The 11,966-nt window shown below is 25.7% G+C and overlaps 1 protein-coding gene across 1 annotated transcript; it reads right to left on the reverse strand.

The window, feature by feature from the left end:
- Window positions 1–10,962: 10,962 nt before the first annotated feature.
- Window positions 10,963–11,541, reverse strand: LOC107062871 (uncharacterized). Its single transcript, XM_015314049.1, has one exon. It carries the CDS (start codon window positions 11,539–11,541, stop codon window positions 10,963–10,965), a length of 579 nt encoding a protein of 192 aa, XP_015169535.1.
- Between the last annotated feature and the right edge of the window lie 425 nt (window positions 11,542–11,966).

An 11,966-nucleotide genomic window follows, 5' to 3' on the forward strand; every position in this document is an offset into this window, starting at 1 on the left:
AATGACCTTAGAATATCGGGGGAAAAAATGATCAAAATTTTACTATTTTTTGTAACTCTTCGAAAAATAACAAAAAATAAATCTCGTAAATGTACGAAACATTTAAAAATCAAGAAAAGTACATCAAAACACCTCAAAAAATTCTCAAACTGCACCAATGACCTTAGAATATCGAAACAAAAAGATGATCAAAATTTTACTCTTTTTCGTTATTGTACAACAAATAACAAAGAATTTAATTTTGGCTCATAAATGTCTGGAACATATAAAAATCAAGAAAAGTACATCAAAACACCTCAAAAAATTCTCAAACTGCACCAATGACCTTAGAATATCGAAACAAACAAATAATCTGAATTTTATTATTTTTCGTAACTGTCCAAAAACTAACAAAAAAAATTATTTTTTCCACATAAAATGTAAGAAGCATATAAAAATCAAGAAAAGTACATCAAAACAACTAAAAAAATTCTCAAACTGCACCAATGACCTTGGTATACCGAAACAAAAAAAAATGATCAAGATTTAACTATTTTTCATACCAATCCAAAAAATAACAAAAAAATTATTTTTTCCTCGTAATTGTACGAAACATATAAGAACCAAGAAAAGTACATCAAAACACCTTAGAAAATTCTCAAACTACACCAATGACCTTAGAATATCTAATAAAAAAATGATCAAATATTTACTCTTTTTTAGTCACTGTTTGAAAAATATCAAAAAAATTATTTTTTCCTCGTAAATGTACGAAACATATAAAGATCAAGAAAAATACATCAAAAAACCTCAAAAAAATCTCAAATTGTACCAATGACCTTAGAATATCGCAACAAAAGTTTGATCAAAATTTTACTCCTTTTTGTAACTATCCGAAAAAGAACAAAAAATTAATTTTTCCTCGTAAATGTATGAAACATATAAAAATTAAGAAAGTACCTCAAAACACCTCAAAAAATTCTATAACTCCACCAATAACCTTAGAATATCGAAACAAAAAAATGATCAAAATTTTCCTCTTTTTCTAAACGGTCCAAAAAATAACAAAAAAATTAATTTTTCCTCGTAAATGTCTGAAAGATATAACAAATCAAGAAAAGTACATCAAAACACCTCAAAAAAATTCTCAAACTACACCAATGACCTTAGAATATCGAAACCAAAGGATGATCAAAATCTTACACTTTTTCGTAACTGTCCGAAAAATAATAAAAAATTAATTTTTCCTCGTAAATGTCCGAAAGATATAAAAAATTAAGAAAATTACATCAAAACACCTCAAAAAGATTGTCATCAAACAACACCAATGACCTTAAAATATCGAAACAAAAGATTGATCAAAATTTTTCTCTTTTTCGTTACTGTCTAAAAAATAACAAAGAATTTAATTTAGGCTCATAAATGTCCAGAACATATAAAAATCAAGAAAAGTACATCAAAACACCTCAAAAAATTCTCAAACTGCACCAATGACCTTAGAATATGGAAACAAAAAAATGATCAAAATTTAACTCTTTTTCGTATCAGTCCAAAAAATAAATAAAAATTTAATTTTTTCTTGTCAATTTCTGAAAGATATAAAAATTAAGAAACGTATGTCAGAACACCTCAAAAATTTCTCAAATTGCACCAATATCCTTAGCATATCGAAATCAAAAAATAATTAAAATTTTACTCTTTTTCGTAATTGTCTGAAAAATAACAAAAAGATTTATTTTTCCTCGTAAATGTACGAAACATATAAAAATCAAGAAAAGTACATCAAAACACCTCAAAAAATTCTCCAACTGCACCAATGACCTTAGAATATTGAAACACAAAAATGATAAATTTTTTTCTCTTTTTCGTATTTGTTCAAAAAATAATAATAAATTTAATTTTTCCTCGTAAATGTAAGAAACATATAAAAATTAAGAAAAGTACATCAAAACACCTCAAAAATTTCTCGAACTTCACTAATGTCCTTACAATATCAAAAGAAAAAAATGATCAAAATTTTACTCATTTTCGTAAATGTCCGAAAAATAACAATGAATTTTTTTTTGCTCGTAAATGTCTGTAACATTTAAAAATCAAGAAAAGTACATCAAAATAACTCAAAAAATTCTCATAATTCACCGATGACATTAAAATATGGAAACAAAAAAATGATCAAAGTTTTACACTTTTTCATATATGTCCGAAAAATAACAAAAAATTTAATTTTTCCTCGTAAATGTTCGAATGATATAAAAATTAAGAAATGTACGTCAAAACACCTCAATAAAATTTCAAACTGCACCAATGTCCTTAGCATATCGAAACAAAAAATTAATCAAAATTTTACTCTTTTTCGTAGCAGTTCGAAAAATAATAATAAAATTTATTTTTCCTCGTAAATGTACGAAACATATAAAAATCAAGAAAGTGCATCAAACCACCTCAAAAAAAATTCAAACTGCACCAATGACCTTAGAATATGGAAACAAAAAAATGATCAAAATTTTACTCTTTTTCGTATCTATTAGAAAAATAACAAAATTTTTAAACTGTCCACGTAAATGTCTGAAAGATATAAAAATTAAGAAACATACATCCAAAACAACTCAAAAAATTCTCAAACTGCACCAATGTCCTTAGCATATCAAAAATAAAAAATAATGAAAATTTTACTCTTTTTCGTATCTGTTAGAAAAATAACAAAATTTTTAAACTGTCCCCGTAAATGTCTGAAAGATATAAAAATTAAGAAACATACATCCAAAACACCTCAAAAAATTCTCCAACTGCACCAATGTCCTTAACATATCAAAAATGTACGAAACATATAAAAAACTGTCCAAAAAAAAACAAAAAAAATATTTTTCCTTGTAAATGTACGAAACATATAAAAATCAAGAAAAGTATATCAAAACACCTCAAAAAAAAATTAAACTGGACCAATGAGAATTTTTTTCAATATTCTAAGGTCATTGGTGCAGTTTGAGAATTTTTTGAGGTGTTTTTGATGTACTTTTCTTGATTTTAATATGTTTCGTACATTTACGAGGAAAAAAAATTGTTCTTTTTTGAACAATTTCAAAAAAATAGTATAATTTTGATCAACTTTTTGTTACCATATTCTAAGGTCATTGGTGTAGTTTGAGAATTTTTTGAGGTGTTTTGATGTACTTTTCTTGATTTATACATCTTTCATACATTTATGAGGAAAAATTAAATTTATGTTATTTTTCGTATAGTTATGAAAAAGGGTAAAATTTTGATCATTTTTTTGTTTTGATATTCTAAGGTCATTTGTGTAGTTTGAGAATTTTTTAAGGTGTTTTGATATACTTTTCTTGATTTTTATATGTTTTGTATATTTATGAGGAAAAAATATTTTTTGTTATTTTTCGGATAGTTACGAAAAAGAGTAAAAATTTTGTCATTTTTTTGTTTCGATATTCTATGGTCATTGGTGCAGTTTGAGAATTTTTTGATGTGCTTTGATATACTTATCTTGATTTTTATATCTTGCGTACATTTATGAGGAAAATTTAATTTTTTGTGAGTTTTCAAACAGTTATGAAAATGAGTAAAATTTTGATCATTTATTTGTTCCGATATTTTTAGGTAATTGGTGCAGTTTGAGAATTTTTTGAGGTGTTTTGAAATACTTTTCATATTTTTTACATCTTTCAAACATTTACGAGGAAAAATAAATTTTTTTAATTCTCTGATAGTTACGAAATTGAGTAAAATTTTAGTCTTTTTTTTTTCGATATTCTAAGGTCATTTGTGCAGTTTGAGAATTTTTTAGGTGTTTTGATGTAATTTTCTTGATATTTACATATTTCGTACATTTAAGTAAAAAAATTAAAATTTTAGTTATTTTTTGGACATTTAGTAAAAACAGTAAAAAAATTTGATCACTATTTGTTTCGATATTCTAAGGTGATTGGTGCATGTTTGAGAATTTTTTGATTTGTTATGATGTACTTTTCTTAGTTTTTACATGTTATATACTTTTATGAGGAAAATATGTTTTTTAAAATTTTCAAATAGTTATGAAAAAGCATAACATTTTGATCATTTTTTTGTTTCGATATCAAAGGTTATTGGTGCAATTTAAGAATTTTTTGAGGTTTTTTGTTGTACTTTTCTTGATATTTTTAAGTTTCGTACATTTTCAAGAAAAAATTAAATTTTTTGTTATTTTTCGGACAATTACCAAAAATATTAAATTTTGATCATATTTTTTGTTTCGATATTCTAATGTCATTAGAGTAGTTTGAGAATTTTTTGAGGTGTTTTGATGTACTTTTCTCAATTTTTATATGTTAAGTACATTTAGGAGAAAAAATATTTTTTTTTAAATTTTTTGAACAGTTACAAAAAATAGTAAAATTTTGTTCATATTTTTGTATCAATATTCTAAGGTCATTGGTATAGTTTGAGAATTTTTTGAGGTATTTTGGTGTACTTTTCTTGATTTTTATATGTTTCGTATATTTACAAGGAAAAAATTAATTTTTTGGAAGTTTACGATAAAGTGTAAAATTTTAATTATTTTTTTGTTTCGATATTCCAAAGTCATTGGTCAAGTTTGAGAATTTTTTGAGGTGTTTTGATGTACTTTTCTTGATTTTTATATCTTTCGTACATTTACGAGGAAAAATTATATTTTTTTTAGTTACGAAAAAGAGTAAAATTTTGATTATTTTTTTGATTCGATATTAAGGTCATTGGTGTGATGGAATTATCTTGATTTTAATATCTTTTGTACATTTACGAAGAAAAATTATTATTTTGTTATTTTTCAGAAAGTTACGAAAAATAGTAAAATTTTGATTATTCTTTTGTTTTGATATTCTAAGGTCTTTGGTGCAGTATAAGAATTTTTTGACGTATACATTTACAAGGAAAAAATATTTTTTTGTTATTTTTTGGACAGTTACGAAAAAGAGTAAAACACTTTGATCATTTTTTTGTTTCAATATTCTAAGGTCATTGGTGCAGTTTGAGATTTTTGTGAGGTGTTTTGATGTATTTTTTCTTGATTTTTATATGTTTCGTACATTTACGAGAAAAAAATTAAGTTTATGTTATTTTTCAGACATGAAGTAAAAAGAGTAAAATTTTAATAATTTTTTTGTTTTGATATTCTATGGTCATTGGTGCAGTTTGAGAATTTTTTGTGGTGTTTTGACGTACTTTTCTTGATTTTTTTATCTTTCGTACATTTTCCCGGAAAAATTAAATTTTTTGAACTTAAGAAAAAGAGTAAAATTTTGATTATTTTTTTGTTTCGATATCATAAAGTCATTGGTGCAATTTGAGAATTTTTTGAGGTATTTTGATGTACTTTTCTGGATTTTTATATGTTTCGTACATTAATGAGGAAAAATTAAATTTTTTGTTATTTTTCGGAGAGTTACAAAAAAGAGAAAAATTTGGTCATTTTTTTTCTCGAAATTCTAAGGTCATTGGTGCAGTTTGAGAATTTTTTGAGGCTACATTTACGAGGAAAAATTATTTTTTTGTTAGCTTTCGAACAGTTACGAAAAAGAGTAAAGCTTTGATTAGTTTTTTGTTTCGATATTCTAAGGTCATTGGTACAGTTTAAGAATTTTTTGAAGTGTTTTGATGTACTTTTCTTGAGTTTTATATCTTTCGTACATTTACGAGGAAATAATTTTTTTGTTAGTGTTTGGATAGTTAAGAAAAAGATTAAAACTTTGAACATATTCTTGTTTTGATATTTTAAGGTCATTGGTGTAGTTTGAGAAAATTTTGAGGTGTTTTGATGTACTTTTTTTGATTTTTATTTATTTCGTACATTTAATAGAAAAAATTAAATTTTTTTGTTATTTTTGGACAATTGCGAAAAATAGTAAAATTTTGATTAATTTTTTATTTCGATATTCTAATGTCATTGGTCCAGTTTGAATTTTTTTTGAAGTGTTTTGATTTACTTTTCTTGATTTTTATATCTTTCGTACATTTACGAGGAAAAATTAATATTTTTTTTATTTTTTGAACATTTACGAAAAAGCGTAAAATTTTGATTATTTTTTTGTTTCGATATTCTAAGGTCATTGTTTAGTTTGAGAATTTTTTTGAGGTGTTTTGATGTACTTTTCTAGATTTTTATATCTTTCGTACATTTACGAATAATTTTATTTTTTATTGTTATTTTTCATAAAGTTACGAAAAAGAGTAGAATTTTGATCATTTTTTTTGTGTCGGTATTCTAAAGTCACTGGTGCAGTTTGATAATTTTTTCAGGTGTACATTTACGAGGAAAAATTAATTTTTTGTTATATTTCGAACAGTTACGAAAAAAGAGTAAAACTTCGATCATTCTTTTGTTTCAATATTCTAAGGTCATTGGGGCAGTTTGAGATTTTTGTGAGGTATTTTGATATACTTTTCTTGACTTTTATAAGTTTCGTACATTTACGATGAAAAATTAAGTTTTTGTTATTTTTTGGACATTTAGTAAAAACAGTACAATTTTTTATCAATCTTTTGTTTCGATATTCTAAGGTCATTGGTGCAGTTTGAATTTTTTTTGAGGTGTTTTGATGTACTTTTCTTGATTTTTATATCTTTCGTACATTTACACGGAAAAATTAAATTTTTGAGACAGTTAAGAAAAAGAGTAAAGTTTTGATTATATTTTTGTTTCGATATTCTAAGGTCATTGGTGCAGTTTGAGATTTTTGATGTACTTTTCTTGACTTTTATATGTTTCGTACATTAACGAAGAAAATTTAATTTTTGTGTTATTTTTAAGATAGTTACGAAAAACAGTAACATTTTGAGAATTTTTTGAGGTGTATTGATGTACTTTTCTTGATATTTTTATGTTTCATACATTTACGAGAAAAAAATTAAATTTTTTGTTATTTTTCGGATAGTTACCAAAAAGATTAAATTTTTTGTTAATTCTCGAACAGTAACGAAATAGCGTAAAATTTTGATGATTTTTTTTTCGATACTTTGAGGTCATTGGGCAGTTAGAGAATTTTTTGAGGTGTTTTGATGTACTTTTCTTGATTTTTATATGTTTCTTATATTTGTGAGGAAAATTTGATTTTTTTAATCATTTTTTTGCTTCAATATTCTAAGGTCTTTGGTGCAGTATGGATTTTTTTTGAAGTGTTTTAATGTGCTTTTCTTGCTTTTTATATCTTTCGGACATTTACGAGGATAAAATAATTTTTTTCTTATTTTTCGGACAGTTATCAAAAAGTGTAAAATTTTGATAATTTTTTGTCTCGATATTCTATGATCATTGGTGCAGTTGAAGAATTTTTGAGGTGTTTTGATGTACATTTCTTTATTTTTTTATGTTTCGTACATTTATGAGGTAATTTAAATTTTTTGTTATTTTTCGGACTGTTACAAAAAATAGTTAAATTTTTGATCATTTTTTTGTTTCGATATTTTAAGGTCATTGATGCAATTTGAGAATTTTTTGAGGTGTTTTGATGTACTTTTCTTGATTTTTATATCTTTCGTAAATTAACAAGGAAAAATTAAATTTTTTGATATTTTTCAGACAGTTAAGAAAAAGAATAAAATTTTAAAGATTTTTTTGTTTCAATATTCTAAAGTCATAGGTGCATTTTGAGAATTTTTTGAGGTATTTTGTTGTACTTTTCTTGATTTTTATATTTTTCGGATATTTAAGAGGAAAATCAATTTTTTGGTTATTTTTTGGACAGTTACGAAAAATAGCAAAATTTTGAACAATTTTTTGTTTCTATATGCTAAGGTCATTGGTGAAGTTTGAGAATTTTTTGAGGTATTTTGATGTACTTTTCTTGATTTTTATATGTTTCATACATTAACGAGGAAAAATAATTTTTTTGTTATTTTTTGGACAGTTACGAAAAAGTGCGAAATTTTGATCATCTTTTTGTTTATATATTTTAAGGTCACTGGTGAAGTTTGAGAACTTTTTGAGGTATGTTAATGTAGTTTATTTTATTTTTATCTCTTTCGAACATTTACAAGGAAAAATTAATTTTTTTGTTACTTTTCAATCAATTACGACAAATAGTAAAATTTTGATCATTTTTATGTTTCGATATTCTAAGGTCATTGGTGAAGTTTGAGAATTTTTTGAGGTGTTTTGATGTAGTTTTCTTGGTTTTTTTATCTTTCGGACATTTATGAGGAAAAATTAAATTTTTGGTTATTTTTTGGATAGTTACGAAAAAGCGTAAAATTTTGATCATTTTTTTGTTTTGATATTCTAAGGTCATTGGTGTTGTTTGAGAATATTTAAAGGTGTTTTGATGTACTTTTCTTGATTTTTATATGTTTCGTACATTTACGAGGAAAATTGTTTAGTTATTTTTTCGGACAGTTACGAAAAAGAGTAAAATTTGGATTGTTTTTTTTTATTTCGATATTCTAAGGTCATTGGTGTAGTTTGAGAATTTTTTGAGTTGTTTTGATGTGCTTTTCTTGATTCTTATATGTTTCGTACATTTACGAGGAAAAAATAATTTTTTTATTATTTCTCGAACAGTTACGAAAAAGATGAAAATTTGGATTATTTTTTTGTTTCGATATTTTAAGTGCATTGGTACAGTTTGAGAATTTTTGTGGTATTTTGATGAACTTTTCGTGATTTTTGTATGCTTTGTATATTTACGAGAAAAGATAAAAAATTTTGTTATTTTTTGGATGATTACGAAAATGAGTAAAATTTTGATCATTTTTTTGTTTCGATATTCTAAGGTCCTTGGTGCTCTTTGAGAATTTTTTGAGGTGTTTTCATGTACTTTTCTTGATATTTATATGTTTCGTACATTTGCGACGAAAAATTTAAATTTTTTGTTATTTTTCAGACAGTTACGAAAAAGTGTAATATTTTGATCTTTTTTCGTTATTCTAAGGTCATTAGTGAAGTTTTATAATTTTTTGAGGTGCTTTAATGTACTTTTCTTGATTTTTATATCTTTCGGACATTTACGAGGAAAAATTAATTTTTTGTTTATTTTTCAGACAGTTAACGAAAGAAAAAAATTATGATCATTTTTTTGTTTCGATATTTTATGGTCATTGGTGCAGTTTGAGAATTTTTTGAGGTGTTTGTATGTACTTTTCTTGATTTTATATATTTCATACATTTACGAGGAAAATTTAATTTTTAAATTTTTCGGACAGTTACAAAATAGATTAAAATTGTGATCATTTTATTGTTTCGATATTCTAAGGTTATTGGTGCAGTTTGAGAATTTTTTGAGGTATTTTGATATACTATTCTTTATTTTTATATGTTTTGTACATTTACGAAGAAAAATTAAAATTTTTGTTATTTTTCGAATAGTTATGAAAATAGGAAAATTTGGATTATTTTTTTGTTTCGATATTCTAAGGTCAATGATGCAGTTTGAGATTTTTTTGAGGTGTTTTGACGTACTTTTTTTTATTTTTATATGTTTGGTACATTTACGAGGAAAAAATATTTTTTTTGTTATTTTTCGAACAGTTACGAAAAAGAGAAAAAAATTGATTATTTTTTTGTTTCGATATTCTAAGGTCATCGGTGCAGTTTGATAATTTTGTGGTGTTTTGATGTACTTTTCGTGATTTTTATATGTTTCGTAATTTACGAGGAAAAAATAATTTTTTTGTTATTTTTTGGATGATTACGAAAAAGACTAAAATTTTGATCATTTTTTTTGTTTCGATATTCTAAGGTCATTGGTGCAGTTTGAGAATTTTTGTTGTGTTTTGATGTACTTTTCTTGATTTTAATATGTTTCGTACATTTACGAGGAAAAACTAATTTTTTTGATATTTTTCGAACTGTTACGAAAAGAGGAAAATTTGGATTATATTTTTGTTTTGATAATCTAAGGTCATTGGTGAAGTTTAAGATTTTTTTGAGGTGTTTTGATGTACTTTTCTTGACTTTTATATGTTTCGTACATTTTTGAGGAAAAATTAATTTTTTTGTTATTTTTCGGACAATTACGAAAAAGCGTAAAATTTTGATTATTTTTTTGTTTCAATATTCTAAGGTCATCGGTGCAGTTTGAGAATTTTTGGAGGTGTTTTGATTTACTTTTCTTGATTTTTATATCTTTTGGACATTTATAAGGAAAAAGTAATTTTTTGGTTATTTTTCGGACAATTACGAAAATGTGTAAAATTTTGATCATTTTTTTGTTTTGATATTCTTAGGTCATTGGTGAGTTTGAGAATTTTTTGAGGTACTTGTATGTAGTTTTCTTGATTTTTATATGTTATTTTATATTTACGAGGAAAAATTAACTTTTTATTATTTTTCGGTCAGTTATGAAAGAAAGTAAAATTTTGATCATTTTTTTGTTTCGATATTCTAAGGTCAGTGGTGCAGTTTGAGAATTATTTTAAGGTGTTTTGATGTATGTTTCTATATTTTTCTATGTTTCTAAAATTTACGAGGAAAAATTAAATTGTTTGTTATTTTTCGAATAGTTACGAAAAAGAGTAAAATTTGGATTGTTTTTTTGTTTCAATATTCTAAGGTCATTGGTGCAGTTTGAGAATTTTTTGAGGTGTTTTGATGTACTTTTCTTGATATTTATATCTTTCGGAATTTTATGAGAAAAAATATATTATTTTTTATTTTTCGGGCGGTTACAAAAAGAGTAAAATTTTGATCATTTTTTTGTTTCTATATTCTAAGGTTATTGGTGCAATTTGAGTATTTTTGTGGTGTTTTGATATACTTTTCTTGATTTTTATATTATTCGTACATTTACGAGGAAAAAATAATGTTTTTGTTATTTTCGCACAGTTACGAAAAATAGTAAAATTTTGATTATTTTTTGTTTCAATATTCTAAGGTAATTGGTGAAGTTTTTTTGTGGTAAGTAAATTTATTTTATTTACCAAGTGACAGTTTACAAATACTCATCTAAACAAAATGACTACCCTGGACATAATGCCCCATCAGTAGCCTTCCTCAACTTCCTCTTTTCATTAATCCTACACCTACACTATGATGGGTAGGAGTCCAACTTCCTCACGTATGCTGCTAGCTTTGGTATTAGGCTTGCTCGAAAATAAGTCTCTTGTGTGATCACCCGTAGTATAACATCTACTGATCTTGCCTTCGATTGAAATATTCTCCGATTTCTCTTGCCATACATAGTAAACAGTTGCTGTCATGGCAACTTTGTACACTGCTGCACCATTACTTCTTCCTTTATAATTTCTAATTACCCATTGTATCTCCCTTTGCCAAACCATATTCCCTCTCGGTATAGTTTGCCATCGTAGTACTTTTTTCCAAATGCTTCCAGAGACCTCACATTCAAACAGGAGATGCTCCACTGTTTCATTACAGATATTACACAATGCACACAGTGGCGTGGTGTTAATCCCCCATCGAGCAATCCTGTCTCGTGTTGCCAATCTATCACAAATTGCTAGTCTGAATATGAACTTCCATTTGGGTGCACCCTGATTGTTTAGGATCAACTTCCTCCATTCAACTTTTGGAAATTGGCCTTGGAGCCTTTGATACAGCCCCTTAATGTGAAAATTGTCCATTTGTTGAACGTCTGTCATATTGTATCCAGCTACCTCAAAATATTCCCTAGCTTTAAACACTTTTTGAATCATCCACGATGCATTCTTTGGACTTATATCCCATACACTTCTCCCTTTTATGTAATATGTGTGGACCCATATTATCCACATCTTCTCCTTCCTTTGACATACACTCCATAGTAGTTTACAGATTGCTGCTTGATTCCATAATTCAATGTTTATAAAGTTTAGTCCCCCTGTTGACACTGGTTGGCAGAGTTTATTTGTGTCCTTTCGGCATACGACAAAAATCTTGTAGTCCAAGATGTAATACAATTCAGCATCTTATCAATCAAAGGCTCACACTGGGTGACAGATAGTCTTTTAGAACTTAGTGGGACTCCTAAGTATCTAAAAGGTAATTCCCCTTTAATGAATCCCAATTCCTCCAATATTTTCTCCTG

Source organism: Solanum tuberosum, unplaced genomic scaffold (genome assembly GCF_000226075.1).
Source record: "Solanum tuberosum cultivar DM 1-3 516 R44 unplaced genomic scaffold, SolTub_3.0 scf00270, whole genome shotgun sequence".
Classification (NCBI taxonomy): Eukaryota; Viridiplantae; Streptophyta; class Magnoliopsida; order Solanales; family Solanaceae; genus Solanum; species Solanum tuberosum.

Coding starts and splice junctions, on each gene's coding strand:
- LOC107062871 (XM_015314049.1), bottom strand. CDS start 11,541: ATGACAGACGTTCAACAAATGGACAATTTTCACATTAAGGGGCTGTAT.